The sequence below is a fragment of the Myxocyprinus asiaticus genome, chromosome 2, assembly GCF_019703515.2.
Source record: "Myxocyprinus asiaticus isolate MX2 ecotype Aquarium Trade chromosome 2, UBuf_Myxa_2, whole genome shotgun sequence".
Lineage (NCBI taxonomy): Eukaryota > Metazoa > Chordata > Actinopteri > Cypriniformes > Catostomidae > Myxocyprinus > Myxocyprinus asiaticus.
In genome coordinates this window covers 49982663-49998761 of record NC_059345.1, presented here as the reverse complement: position 1 = coordinate 49998761, position 16099 = coordinate 49982663, and the positions used below count along the sequence as shown (strand labels likewise).

Below are 16099 nucleotides of genomic sequence, written 5' to 3'. Positions count from 1 at the left end.
AAAGTGATTCACATTCTGAGCACACCATATAATAAACAAGTAGGCTCAATTATAGTTATCTAAATATTTTTTCCCCATTTTCTAATTTTGTTACAATATGTTTAATTTCAGCAGTCTGACATCAAGTCCTGGTGAGATTTACTCCCACATTTGAGTGTGACATGTGACATCTTAAAATTACAGTAAATAAACAGTTGGGTTGTCACAAAGCACGTTAAAGGGATAGTTCACCCAAAAATTTAAATTCTCTCATCATTTACTCACCCTCATACCAAGTCAGATGTGTATGACTTTCTTTCTTCTGCAGAACACAAACAAATATTTTTAAAAGAATATTTCAGCTCTTCGGGTCCATACGATGCAAGTGAATAGTGACTAAATCTTTGAAGCTCAAAAAAGCAAATAAAGGCAGTATAAAAGTAATCCAAAAGACACCAGTGTTTAGCGATCCAATCGATTTTGGGTGAGAACAGACCAAAATGTAACTCCTTTTTTTTACTGTACATCTTGCCATTGCAGTCTCTAGGCAAAATCATGATTTCAAGCTCGATTACACTTCCTAGTGCGTGATGCATGCACAGAGCGTCAGATGGCACTAGGTAGTGTAATCGAGCTTGAAATAATGATCGCCAAGGAGACTACTGATGTCATGATATAGTGAAAAATGTAGTTACATTTTGGTCACCCCAAACCTATTGGATTGCTTCAGAAGACATGGATTAAAATACTGGAGTTGTATGGATTACTTTTATGCTGCCTTTATGTGCTTTTTGGAGCTTCAAGGTTTTGCTCAACATTCACTTGCATTTTAGGGACCTACAGAGCTGAGATATTCTTCTAAAAATCTTTGTTTGTGTAGAGCAGAAGAAAGAAAGTCCTACACATCTGGGATGGGTGAGGGTGAATTAATGATGAGAGAATTTTCATTTTTGGGTGAACTATTCCTTTAACGCTTTAAGTCATTCTTCTGACTGTGATAGTTTCACTTTCACAAGCATCCTCGGGTATCTTTAAATGCACGTTTACAATTTTATGCAACATACAAACAATGAGTTTCATCTTATTATTTAATGAGAAAGTGTACAACTGCTGTGCATGTGCCAAATACAATTCATATGTCATATGAACATCTCTCATTAAATAACATTGGAAACACTTTATAATAAGGTTGCATTTGTTAACATTAGTAAATGCATTAGCTGTCATGAGCTAACAATGGACAAAATATTTTTTTACAGTATTTATTAATCTTTGTTACTGTTGGTTAATACAAATACAATTGTTCTTATAGTTTGATCATGCTAGTTCATAATGCATTAATGTTAACAAAAAGTAAATATATAAGGAAATTAACATCAACAGCTAAAAAAAGTACTACTTAACGAACGCAATACTGTAAAGTGTTACTATAACATTTCTAAATACTTTCTATCACGAGAGACGTTTATTGCCGTTTGCAGAAAGAGCACTTTTCACTCGTTTCCCTCTCAATGAAAATATAATTTCATTCAATAAATCATAGGTAGCAGCGCTCCCCTGTGGATTACAATATTCAACTCAGTAGAATTCATCGCAAAACGCGCCTTTAAAATCTAAAATCTATTAAATGTATCCGCCGATCTGCGACCAGATGAGCCACTGAGCTCCAAGTGCTTGCGTTGACTCTCGCGATGATTCGCTAGACGAAAGCTGATCTGAGATCAGTGTTATGACTGGTCGCTTGACCTAGTGACGCTGCTCTGATTCAGGAAGAGGTAGTAGACAGCGAGGCCGGGCCGACAGAAGGTATGTAAATGAAACGTTTTACGAAGGACCGGGGTTCAAATTAAAATGTATATCATACCGAGATGTGTATGGGTTTATGATATTGATAACGTCGGGTTGAAACCTGTCTGTGTCACCGACGACAGGAAAGTTGGACTTGCTGATGTAACCGTCGGCTGTTGTGTCTGGTTGGTTGATTTTGCCTGCTAACTCACTTTATCTCACGTGGGAAATTAACTCGGGGCATTAAAAAGTACACGTTTCATTACTTTTGTCCTCTGTGATTCGGGTGTTTTGCAGTAATATATGTGTGTGTGTGTGTGTGTGTGTGTGTATATATATATATATATATATATATATATATATATATATATATATATATATTAAATAACATTCTGATAACTTGTTGGAAGAGTGAAGTTTCTCCCACGACTCAGCCCCGCCCAGCAGTGAGCAGTTTAATGTGAAATAAATCATGTTTCACTTCGGATTAACGTTTTGTGTTTCTTCCATTTAGGGCACTTTTAGCACTGTGGACGTCTTAAAAAAAATTCCACACAAAAAAACATTTTTTCTTCTAACAATGTGCAACAGTGTATGTTCATCTCAGGAGATTCATGTGATTTGTTGTTGTCACTTTTTGAAAGTCATGAAAATTCCCACCACAGTGTCATTTCCAGCACATCTCACATTCTGTATCAAGGTAATTTTTATTATCCCCAAGGGGCAATTTGTTGGACAGACAGCAGTAACTACACACAGCCATCAGACAAACAATAATAAATACAACAGGGAAAGAAAATGATAATTACAAGACCAATAAACATTAATTACAACATATGAATCAAGTTGAATTATTTGAGAAACCAACGGCAGCTGGAACAAAAGAGTTTTTGGGTGTGTTCAGACTCGGCAGGTTTGGTTCGATTAAAACGAACTCTGGTGCGATTGCTCTGTTACTGCAGTTCATTTGAATGCTGCCATCCGAACCTTGGTGCGCCCCAAACAAGCGGACTGAGACCACCTGAATAGTGGGTCTCAGCCCGTTTCCAAACGAACTCTGGTGCGGATCAATTGATATACACTATATGGCCAGAAGTTTGTGGACACCCCCTTCTAATTAACAAATTTGGTCACTCCATTAAACCTTAATGTTTCTTTATGTAATGGCTTGGGCTTTGTGTGCTTCCAAATTTGTGGCAACTGTTTGGGCATAGCCCTTTTCTGTTCCAGCATGACAATGCCCCTGTGAACAAAGTGAGGTCCATAAAGAAATGGTTTACTGTGTCTGGTGTGGAAGAAATTGACTGGTCCTGCACAAAGCCCAGACCTGAACCCCACTGATCACTTTTGGGGTGAACTGGAACAGCAACTGTAAGTCAGGTCCCATCAACCAACATCAGTTCCTGACCTCACTGATAGCCTTGTGTCTGAATGAGAGTAATCCCTGCAGCCATGTTACTACATACAGTATAGTGGAAAGCCTTCCCAAAAGAGTGGAAGCTGTTATTACAGCAAAGGGGGAAATTGATGCCTAAGGTTTTGAAATCAAATGTTCATCAAGCACATATGGTGTCCACAAACTTTTGGCCATATAGTTTATGAACGCAACATGGACCAAAGACGTCTAAATGGACCAAAAACAGGAAGTAATTTGCCTAATACTGGCCTCAAGCATACCTGGTTCTTCTCATCATAGGAGCTATGTTGCCGATTACAGTTTGGTATAGGCATCGGAACTGCCGTCAGCCGTCCTTGCAGCATATCTTCGTTTGTGTGTGCAGCGGAGGACTTCCTGGCGCTGTTTTGACTCCTTTACACGTTTTATTAGCTCTTCGTTTGTTCTCAGCTGGTAAAAATACCACCATATATACATATATAAATCCAACGAGCGTATTTAGCCCAGCAGCCAGCATTGTTTTGGATGTTCGGCAAGTTCCGTTGCAAAATATACGTCATAAAAGCTGTCCAATAAAGTTGTGACCTTATCCTTGTGCCTTTTGTTTTGTATCTTTAGGTTCGGTGTTAAAAATGCCAGTGTGAACGCTAAGCGAACCAGGACTAAATGTTTAATTTTCTTTTTTGGTCCGGACCAAGAGAACTGAACTACAAGTGTGAACACACCCTTAAACTTCTTAAACAGGGGGTGGCTGGAATCAGCCAGAATTGACTGGACCTTCTTCACTGACCTGCCCTTGTACAAATAGGTCTTGCCTGCAATTTTGCTGCACACTTTAACGATGCCCTTCAATGTATTTTTATTTTTGAGGCTGAGTGACCCATACCAGCTTATAAAAGAAAACCTGAGAACAGATTCAATAAAACAAGAATAAAACATTTTCTTGAAGGTGTTGTCAACATTAAAACTTAGAAGCTTACGATAGAAGTACATGCGCTGATGGGATTCTCTGCACACAGCATCTACATGAGACTCAAAGGTCAGCTTGTCAACAGTTTCAATGCCAAGATATTTATACACACCTCAATGGCCTGATCATTAATTACTACAGGAGAGATGACCGTAGGATTCTTACTATTCTTCCTATAATCTATTGTCATCTCTTTAGTTTTAGACACATTAATGTCCAGAAAGGATTACTTACACCAGTCAGTGAATTCTGACATTACAAGACCATTATCAGGATCATCACCGAGGAGAGACACGATCACTGAATCGTCAGCAGACTTAATGATGTGACACCTCTCATATTGGCTCTGGCACTTGTTAGTATACAACACAAATAAACGAGGTGAAAGGACGCACTTCTGGGGCGACCTTTCACCTATATTGTGTTAAATAGAATTCCATGGTGATTCAAATGACACATTTAGCATTTTTTGAAATGATCTCCTTTGTCATACCAAGGCTAATTTTATTGGTAACATTTATGTATCCTAAATACACACAGATAAATAATATTTTCACACTTCTTGCATCATTTGGCAAAATTACAGCTTGATTGGACAACTTGATTGGTTCTGGTACAAGGCGAAAAGAGTTACATCTGTACACAAAAGGCATTTGAAAAGAACCAAAATAAATAATGAAAGCCTGGTTTCCAAGTCACACTGGCACCAACAATCATGCCACACCCAATCACTGAGATCACATTTTTGTCCCCATTCTGATGGTTGATGTGAACAATAACTGAAGCTCCTGACCTGTATCTGCATGATTTTATGCATTGCACTGCTGCCACAAGACTGGCTGATTAGATAATTGCATGAATAATAGGTGTACAGGTGTTCCTACTAAAGTGCTCAGTGAGTGTATAACAAAAAGTAATAAAAGTTTGAAATCTGTTTGTTTAATAAAAATGAATGTGCCAGAAGCTGTGAAACATGGCTCATATGTTCTCTCGTCACCATGGCACTCTTTTGATGTGATTACAGATGGCTTGAAGTGATACAGAGAAGTCCAGCCTTGGTGGTGACTGCTTTGACAGCGAGTACTCCAGTTGTGCGGCGGCAATGGAGAAAGGGAAAACCCCGACAGAAAACCCCTCCACCATCAGTGTTTCATCTAGTATCCCACCAGACCAGCAAGGCTATGATGTGGAGTTTGATCCTCCTCTAGAGAGCAAGTATGAATGTCCTATCTGTCTGATGGGTCTCAGGTCAGCAGTGCAGACACCATGTGGACATCGGTTTTGCAACTCGTGCATCAAGAAGTCTATCAGGTTAGTGGTTTTTGCAGAATCGTTTGAGAGCATGCAAATTAAAAGTGTTCATATACTTGTCCATTGTGTTTTCACTTTCAAAATTCGTTTTTTTGAATCCCTTTCTTCTGCCTGTTAGGGATACAGGGCAGAAATGTCCAGTTGACAATGAGGTGCTGCTAGAGGAACAACTCTTTCTTGATAACTTTGCAAATCGAGAGATCCTGTCACTCACTGTCCGGTGCCCTAATGTAGGGTGCACTGATAAAATGGAGTTACGGCATTTGGAGGTGAACTTCTTTGTTGTTTAATCTCCTGGACATTTTCAGTGGGTTACAAATAGATCCAAATAAAAGCAATGCATCTACATGGAGTAAATGTGACCTGCTCCATCATTTTGAGTCACTTTGACTGTGAAACAAAGTTTGAGTTTTATGCACTCAAGTAAAATAAAGTCTTAACCATCATTTAATTGATTATATCTCGCCAGCAGTTTGGAGTAGAAACATAATTATATTATTAGAAGGCTCTTATATTTACTTTAGTGCAAAAACTCAATGTGTTTCTTAGACAAAGTGAATCAAAGGCCTCATTTACAACTTGCGTTAACATGCGTTTTTTGGTGATCGGATCGCTATTGGATAGCACTTGACCACATTAAATGACAGCTGTAAATCCACCCAATATTTATTGTGATCGGATCGTTATACGATCACTGAAACTACATTTGGAGGAGGTCGGGATGTATTCTGACCACATTCAAAGAAGGTTTAAATGCAGATGTGTTTTTGTTATCCGGATACTACTACGGAAGTAATGAACCCTTTGGGCCCACAGAGAAAAATATGAATAACTATTGTCTTGACCAATGCAAAATAGGTATCGTTTTAAAGCTTAGAAGCTCTACTTTATAATGCATGCAGGCATTATGACCAAAACTGAACAAGTGCTTTGAAATATGCAGACAAATCAGAAGTGATCCATTTTGATAATTTATTAATAATTTTGCATTGTACATATTATTGTAATCAGTAAAAACATCAAACTGATCAAATAACTGTGTCATATGTTGTTGTAAAGTTTTCAAAGAGTAGAATACAGCTTATTTGCTTTTCTTGCAGACAAAAATATAGTGAGTAATAGCCAAGTACATGTCTTTAAAATACAAGTTACATGTAAACCAGTGTTGCTTATAAGCCACGGTTTTGCTTATAACTTATAAACAGAACCTTCAGTGCTGTGAAAAAGTATTTGCCCTATCCTGATTTCTTCTGTTTTTGTGTATATTGCATACTAAATCTAACATAAAGGCAATCTGAGTAAACACAAAATACAGTTTTTAAATAATAATATTATTTATTGAAGCAAAAAAGTTGTCCAATATCTACTGGGCCTGTGTGAAAAAGTATTTAACCCCTTAGTTACTAAATCCCCAAATCTATGAAACTGCATTCATAATGGGGTTCAGCTGGACTAGACACACCCAGGCCTGATTACTGTCAGCCCTGTTCAAATCAACACATAAATAGAAATTTTTCAGCAGCGTGAAGTTGGCTAAAAGGTCTCACCCAGTAGCACACTATGCCATGGTTGAAATAAATTCCAGAAATTATGAGGGAAAAGGTGATTGAAATACATCAGTCTGGGAAGGGTTACAAAGCTATTTCAAAGGCTCTGGGACTCCAAAGAACCACAGTGAGAGCCATTATCTCCAAATGGAGAAAACTTGGCACAGTAATGAACCTTCCCAGAAGTCGCCAACCCAAGAGCACAGTGACGACTCATCCAGAAAGTAACAAAAAAAAAAGCCAAGGACAACATCCAAGGAACTGCAGGCCTCTCTCGCATCAATAAAGGTCACTGTTCATGACTCCACTATCAGAAAAACACTGTCCAAAAATGACATCCAGAGGCAAAAACCACTGCTAACCCAGAAGAACATTAAGACTCGTCTGAATTTTGCCAAAACACACCCTGATGATCCTCAAACCTTTTGTGAGAATGTTTCTGTGGACTGATGAGTCGACAGTGGATCTATTTGGAAGACAGGGGTCCCGTTACATCTAGCATAAATCAAACACAGAATTCCACAAAAAGAACATCATACCTACGGTCAAGCATGGTGGCCAGGGTGACTTGCAATAATTGAGTGAAACATGAATTCTGCTCTCTACCAGAAAATCCTAAAGGAGAACGTCCAGTTAACAGTCCGTGAGTTGAAGCTCAGGCGCAACTGAATTATGCAGCAAGACAATGATCCAAAGCATAGGAGTAAGTCCACCTCTGAATGGCTCAAAAGAAGTAAAATGAAAGTTTTGGAGTGTCTTAGTCAAAGTCCTGACTTGAACCCGATTGAGATGCTGTGGCAGGACCTTAAACAGGCAGTTCATGCTCGAAAACCCTCCAGTGTGGCTGAACTAAAGCAGTTTTGCAAAGAAGAGTGGGCCAAAACTCCACCACAGCGTTGTGAAAGACTGATCTCCAGTTATTGGAAGCGTTTGGTTGCGGTTGTTGCTGCTAAAGGTGGCACAACCAGTTATTAAGTTTAAGTGGTCAGTTAGCTTTTCACATGGGTGATATAGGTGTTGGATAACTTTTTTTCTTAAAAAAAAAAAAACATTATATATAATATATATATATATAATATATATATATATATATATATTTTATTATTTTTTTTTTTTTGGCACTTGTGAAAAACTTTCAAAGTGAGGATTTCTTACAAAAATAATGACATAAATAGATTTCATTAATCAATTCATGTCATACAAAGTCCAGTAAACAGAAAAAGAGCTAAATCAATATTTGGTGTGAACATGTTTGCCTTTAAAACAGCACCAGTTCTCCTACTTACATGACATCTGTTGCAGGGCTCCCTGTTCTTTCATTCTATTCTATTCTATTTGCAAAAGTAAAGTTTGGGAGTATAAAATGTATGTTCCTTATTTATATCTGCTACTTTAGTGTGTATCCTATTGACACACTAAAGTAGCAGATATAAATAACCATCTTAAGACAAATGTTGTTTTGAAACATCTTAAGTGCCTAAGACTTTTGCACAGTACTGTGTATAATATATATGAAAACTGTATTTTGTGTTTACTCAGGTTGCCTTTGTTTTATGTTATCTTGTCTGATGGTCTAAAACAATTTAGTATGAAAAATAGAAGAAATCAGATCACATCACTGCAAAATATCACATGAAATTACTTAGAGGAGGGGATTCCCCTTAAAATGAGCCCACACACAATGTAATTGGATACATAGATCATTAGATAATCCACACAAAGCACAATGTGCACACCGCATATAATGTGCTATCTGGCTAAAAACGCGTTAGCTTTCCTGGATCAGATGACTTCATTGGAAATGATGTAGTACATTGTTCAGCATCATGAAATGCTAAACTATTTGTATTAGGATTCAGGTTGTTGCAACTAGAGGTGGAAATCATCCAAATATGGGCAGAGAGGATCATTCACTCTAATTACATTTGGCTACCAGGAGATAGCACCAAGTAACATGATGACTCAAATGACAGAATGGAACTGAATCAGATCTCGTTACTCATGACTGCATGTGTTGTATTTATATGTGTAATTTGTTCTTATGTACAATTATTATGTTTTATTTGTTTGGAGAGGCTTTAGGACACTTGGAGCTAGTTTTTCGGAGCTACCTTATTTACACCCTGAGATTTATAATGTCAAATCAGAAAAAGTAAATTTTTTGCTCAAGTTGTTTTGTGATTTGTCAGCAGTTTCTTAGGCCAAGATTCTCATAATTTATCACCATCTATATCATTAAAAACATTAAAAAGTCTTCTTTAAAATGATACCAAACAGTTGACCCTCTTTTTTATTTTATTTTTATGAGTTAGAAGCCTTTAATTTTGGGCATTCCACTGAAACAGGAAAACTTTAAAAACACCTTCAGAGCTTAAAGGGTTAATTATGTGATGAGGTTACGCTACCTCTGTTACCAGTAATCTGTAGTTAAAGTGCAGTGTTGTGGGTTCTTCTTGCCTTTTTCTGTTTATTCTGCAATTGCAATTGAAGAACACCGCAGACACTGCCATCTTGCAATCTTGTCACCCGAACAATGAACAATATCACATTAATTATTCCAGTAGAATACACTTGGAATATCTCGTCTCTCTCCTGAAATCCCCACTCGCTCCTGTTTTCTTATCACTCTGTGGCTCGCACGGAACTCGCGTAAAACCAGGCTTCATTTTCGTTTGTACAGAGTCTTGAAAATTTGGAAAATGCTCGATTTTCACAGTTTGAAATATGCTTGAATGTTTAATATGCTCCTTAAAAATGCTTAGGTTGTTGACAGTCATAAAAGATCTACAATTATTTCTAATTTAAAACAGATATTATACAGTTATATTTGGGGTGTCTCGTGAGCGCGGGAGAACACATGCGCTGCTCCGCATCTTGCTTTGTTGTTGAGCGCACACTGAAGTACTGCACGTCTCCACTGTGGTAGATTGGCACCAAAGAAATTGTACCTGCATCTACTGCTTCCATCCAAATGCAGGAGTGCAGTTTCATTGACAGCTGGCTGAAAGAGAGACTTAAAATATCTCTATGCGGAGGAGAAGGGCTGGTACTGGCCAAATTGATGCCCTACTTAGAGCTCCATATCGGAAATATTGGCTTAGCACTTATCAGACATTCTGAAGGTATAAGCTGAGACAAAGATTGTGTTAACTTGAATTTTCTTTGGAATCATTTACAATCAATATGTAGCCTTGTATCGCATGAATACTTAAAAGTAGGGCAGAAAGTCAACGAATGTGATAAATTCAATATGTTAAATGTATGGCTGAGAATATAATCAAAATAATCCAAAGTCAAATAATTCAAAATAAAATAGTAACCGCGATATGGCCCAGTGCAATTTATTAAACCCCCCAAAAGAATGCAATTTCATTAAATAAATGTAGGCCTACGTATTGTCTGGATTAAGATGGTTCAAGCACGGCCAGTGTTTTCAACAGTCTCAGCGGCTCACAAACAGCGAACAACCCACACAAACTCCATCCTTCTCTGGAGTGTTCTGAGTTTGGTTCGCTATTAGTCTGCTGTGCGTTTTTCTTATAACATGCACTGAGTATGCAAAGTGCTACAAAAACACTTTGTTTACGTAATTCAAAACATTCTTGTAATAATGTGACACTGGGGCACAGAAGAGGAGGAGGTGGCATTTCACCACATTGTAAATCAGCATATTTAAAAAACAAAATAAATAAAAATACAAGAAATACAAATGTCTTCAGTTTACAGTAAAAAAAAAAAAAATGTAGGACCAATGCTGCGTGAATGTAATGAAATTACGACTGCTGTTGCTCTACAATAAAATTAACATATTCAATAATAATTATTCAATATTATATTACAGTAAAATAGTACAGTTTGCTAATTAAATCTCTTAAGAGTTATCGCGGACGTACCTGCATGACATTTTACATTAAACCATTTAGTGTAATTTGTAGGTAAATGTTGTTTATTCATTAGCTATGGATTGATATGTTGGTACATTTTATACCGATTTTAATAGAATTAACACTAATTTATATTTATGATGAATATTATTCTTCCATGAACTCATTAAGTGGAAAACATGATTTGACTATTTTATACTTGCAGAAATCCTTTATTGCTGATAAGCTGTGTTATATGTTCAAAGGCCTGTCTGTCAGAAAGCTGGTGATCCACTGACAGATAGAGGTGGGAAAAGAGAGTTGGTTTAATTTAGTCCGGAGAATAGCTTGGATGATGGTGTTGAAAGCCGAACTGAAGTCCACAAAATATCAGTTGTAGAATCTTTGCTTTTATTTGAAGTAAACACACTCACACACACAAACAAGCTTTCTTTAAAAATAGCCAGACCTATTTATTTTTATTTTCCACATGGAAATGAATAACTAACTACAGAAACCAGAACTTGTTTTCCCCCATAGTAATGCACGCCCTATAGATTACCAGTTGTAATCATATTAAGGGTGCAATCAGTAACTTTTGTGTTTGTGTCATCTTGGACTTACACTGACACCTTGTGGCCTGGATGCAGCATCATTCAAAATCAATAGTTTTCAGCCTTTTAGATGCCGTTGTAGAAATGTACTTTTCACAGTCATTCATGATTTCTTTAATCAATGAGTGAAAGTGTCCAATAAGAGTTCTGTTACTGAGATTAAGCGAGTAGTATTCGACTGGTCATGTGATTCTAACATGGCAGCCCCCATGAAGGGACCCTCTCCACGTAGAATAAAACAGCTTTTATAAGGTGACTGATATAACTGGAGTCTTTATCTCATGTTAGTGGTTATGATTTAATATATAGAGATGCTGCAAAATTACAATTCATGTCTTTAGGAGTAAAACGTTTTTAATGAGGAAAAATTACTGAGTGCACCTTTAAGGATTCCAGTCTTAGCTGTCTGTGGGATTAAAATAATTCTTGAAACTTAAATTTGTATAGATTGGACAATGTTTTAAATCACAGAGGATGCTTTTTGATCCTTGCATTTTTGTCAAGTAAGTTTTAGACTGGATAATATTTAAAGCTTCGAGGTGCTTGAAAAAGAAGATTTAGGTACCTTGAAAATGCTTGAAAAGTGCTTGAATTTCACTCTTAAAAAGCTGTGCGAACCCTGGTTTTATATGAGAAGCATATTTAGCACTTACAAAGTGCTAAACGAGAGATGAATATTATTAAATTTGCTTCGTCGACCTGAAATTTAGCTTTGGTGGATGCCAAGAAATGTTCAATGAAGGAGAAACCCTGACTGTTAAAGTGATGGAAAGTATTTGAATTATCCATCAGCATTTTAAAATTAGCCTGAAGATGGAGAATTTTCAGTTACCACAGACTCAGATGTAATATGTAAGTAGCGTTTTCTATTTTGCATATGTAACTTGATTGAATCTTTATCCGATCACAGTGGAGATGCATTTGACTGCAAGGTGTAAATGCAATACAGTTAAAAATTATACAGATACTATCCGTATATGAAAATAATGTTAATGCAAAGTGTAAATGGGGCCAAAATGCTGGAGCAGGTCACAAATTGATCTTCTTTCGCAAGACATTTCAAACACATAAGTCAGTGGTCTTGAACTACCTTTCTGAATTGCAGTTGTCATGGTGTCATTTTTTATTTTATTTTTAATCTGTGTTGTTACTCTCTCCCTCAGAAACACTTGTGTAAGTTTGCCACGGTGCCATGCCCTCAGTGTCAGGAGTTTGTTCGGAAGAGCCATCTGGATGAACACAAGAGCCAGCAGTGCTTACAGCGACTCATGACCTGCCCTAACTGCGCAGGGAGCTTTGTATATGCTGACAAACAGGTGAAAACCTTTGTTTCATGTTCACATACTGGATTTGTTTAAAATGACTTAAAAAAATACAGCCTAATGACTAGGTTATTGGGTTGTTAGTAGGCATTTTAAAATTGTTAATGGGGATTTTAGTTGATTATATTTTAGTAGAATGTATTTGATGTAAGTAGCCTTTTTTGTGTTTGGTGTTGTTGGATGTTGCGTTGGTGTCTGAAACTTTATTTTTTCCTTGTAGATTCATGAACAGACATGTCCTTTTGCCAGTACAGTGTGTAACTATTGTGAAATGGAGCTTATTCGGGATCAGGTGCGTCAGAGGAAATATCACTATAAATTGTGCCTGTAAATGAATTTTCTTATTTTTTTTATTTTTTTATTATAATAATAATAATAAAACTGGCAGTGTGGAACTATGTAGCTGAATGTAATTTTTGTGTATTGGTTTCAGTTGGCGTTGCACTGTGACACAGATTGTCTCAAAGCTCCTGTAGCCTGTACTTTCAGCACTTTTGGTTGTCGTGAAAAGGTGGGGCACGTGATTCATGTTCCAAAGCTACTTCCCTTTTAGTTCTCAGTGAAGTACCACTTTTACTTGTCAGTACACTATTGTCACTGCATATCATTTAGGAATGTAAGTGATTTCTTTGCACATGTATTTGTTTTAGATGCCGAGAAATGAACTGGCACAACACATGCAGGAATTTACACAGATGCATATGCGTTACATGGCCGAGTTTCTGCGCAGCCAGACTCTGAATAGCTGCCTAACGTCATCAGTTGCTGGCAGCTCCTCGTCAGATGAACGTGGCGCATCCTCCAGGGTTGTAGAACCTTGCAACTGCAACCAGGAGCTAATGAACCTGCGGGAGACGGTCTTGGAGCTGGAAGGCCGGCTGGTGCGTCAAGACCAACAGATCCGTGAACTGTGTATTCACAATGAGACGCAGAAAACCCAGCTCACGGAGCTACGTCGTAAGCTGAGCTCACTGGAGGAGGCCACCCGAGAGCTGGAAGCCCAGCAGTACCAAGGCGTCTACGTGTGGCGGTTGGAGAACTTTTCGGCCCACCTGCGCAGCCAGGAAGCTGGTCAACCCGTAGTCCTTCACAGCCCACCTTTCTACACTGGCCGGCCGGGGTACAAACTCTGCCTTCGGCTACACCTGCAAACCCCCAGCGCCCCCCGCTGCTCCAATTATATCTCACTTTTCGTGCACACTATGCAGGGTGAGTTTGACAGCCAGCTCTCCTGGCCCTTCCAGGGCACGATCCGGCTGGCAGTGTTGGACCAGGTCGAGGGGCAGCACCATGTGGAAGTGATGGAGACCAAGCCTGACCTGCAGGCCTTCCAAAGGCCCACCATGCAGCGCAACCCCAAGGGGTTTGGCTACGTCACTTTCCTGCACCTACAGGTATTGCGGCAGCGTGGCTTTGTGAAAGAGGACGTACTCTTAGTGCGCTGTGAGGTTACACCACACTTCGACGCCAGCCTCAGGAGAGAGGGCGTGCAACCTCGGGGCCCAGAACCCTCACTTTAATTTCCTACACTGTCCTCCTGCATTTTTAAGTTCTCATACACAAACACACTGCCAAACTTTCTTAGACTCTGTTGCACACCAATGTTTTTACTTAGTTTTTACTGTTGTGAAAAGTGTTTGATATAGATGTTTCTCAAAAGCATTTCAGTGCAAAGCAATCAATGGACAACCACCTGTGTGATCAGCAAAATCACTGAATTGCTTAAAAACTAAGCTAAAGGATGTAGGAACATTAATGGTGCTGCTTTTGCGAAGTGTTATATCCCATTTTTTTCACAATACTACAATAAACTGCAAATCTCATCTGACCCAGCAACTCAACAGTAGGTCTTGTTATTTGAATGAGACTCGAATAAAATAAACTTTTTGCTGTAAATTATGCAGGAAATACATATTGTGTAGTCATGACCAGTTTTAAACATAAGGACAGATCAGCAGAGCACAGTACTACAGTTCTACTAAATCCAGTGCATCATGTTCTTTGAACAATGTTAAAATTCATTTAGTCTTACCACCAATGTTCAATTTCACTATAAGTTGTGCTTCTTTAAGCTTAGACTTTGAACCAAGATATGGTTTCATGGTTGGATTTCTTACATGTGCATATGTTCTGTGTACTTGTACAATTTTGACAGGATAACATCAATAGGAATGCATATCCTTTTTTATCGGATGTAATAATGTAAGGTAATCTTGCATGGTATGTGTGTTGACACTGGAAATCTGACAAAATAATTTTACTTAATTTTTTTATTTTTTTTATCCTCCACTGGACATTGCTCTTACATGCGTTTGTATTTGAATTTATAAGTTATTGTAATGAATGATTGTCAGATGTTTTCTGCTTCATGCTTCATCTGTGACAAAAAAAAAGAAAAAAAAAGCTCATCCAAAACCTCACAGAACATTTGTCAGAGATGTGTCCATGTCACATCAATAGTCTGACAGCTATCGGCCATACCAGAATACACCCAACTTGTAGCAGAAAGAAAGCTGGATGACAGAATGGGCATTTGTCACACAGACATCGTAGTTTTCCCACTCACTCTAGGAACACATCCCCTTCCTGTTCCAGTACGGGGGACAGCAAAGAGCTTTCAGAGATGTAATGAGTAATCCTTATCTCAGGGTGGTTGGTTTGTGCTCTTGTGTTGCTTTGTTAAGTGCAGCCTTGAAGAATGTGAGGGAGTCAAATTTGTAATTGAACGCATAGAAATCTGTATGGTTTACATATTACACTCTAGAATTGTTTTGTTTTTGGGGTAGTGACTGTACCTTCTGTTGACAAGTTAAAGTATGTTATGATGATGGCTGACAAATAAAAATGTTTTGGTCAGATTAGGCTATCCTGAATTTTGGGTTTCCTACTTGTATACCTGCAGTTCCATAGATAGGGGGTGACCATTAGCGCCACCATACTCTCAAGTTGGCAATATTCCTTTGAGGGGCCTCTGGGTCCCTAGATTCCCTACACACACACACACACACATACATACAGAAAGGACTTAATAGAGATGGTAAAACAGATAGTCATTTAGCATGGGATTGCAGTTATAGATGCTGGGACGAGAGACAGTTTCTCGCGCAGCAGGTCACCTAGAGAGAGCTTCATTAGGACCAGATTCCTAAAGCTGAGGAGAGCCATCTCTCCGACTGTCAACTTCTGACCCTGCAGACGGAGAGATAAGCAGAATACATTTCATGCAAGCGGAACACAATTAAACTTGAAAATATGCCACAATTAAACCACGTGTGTATAACAGTCCACTACACATAAACACTAAATCGG

The 16099-nt window shown here is 38.2% G+C and overlaps 1 protein-coding gene across 3 annotated transcripts; it reads left to right on the top strand.

Moving 5' to 3' along the window:
- Window positions 1-1733: 1733 nt before the first annotated feature.
- Window positions 1734-15648, top strand: LOC127411867 (TNF receptor-associated factor 6). 3 transcript variants are annotated; one of them, XM_051647718.1, is made up of 8 exons: window positions 1743-1785; window positions 3782-4202; window positions 5158-5444; window positions 5563-5713; window positions 12632-12784; window positions 13011-13082; window positions 13224-13301; window positions 13441-15648. In XM_051647718.1, the coding sequence occupies exons 3-8, from the start codon at window positions 5236-5238 to the stop codon at window positions 14308-14310; spliced, it is 1533 nt and encodes a 510-aa protein (XP_051503678.1). In that variant the 5' UTR covers window positions 1743-1785; window positions 3782-4202; window positions 5158-5235; the 3' UTR covers window positions 14311-15648. The 3 variants fall into 3 exon arrangements, with proteins under 3 accessions (XP_051503669.1, XP_051503678.1, XP_051503686.1); XM_051647709.1 differs by lacking the exon at window positions 3782-4202 and having other exon boundaries at window positions 1734-1785; XM_051647726.1 differs by lacking the exons at window positions 1743-1785; window positions 3782-4202 and adding an exon at window positions 1816-1952.
- The last annotated feature ends 451 nt before the right edge of the window (window positions 15649-16099 follow it).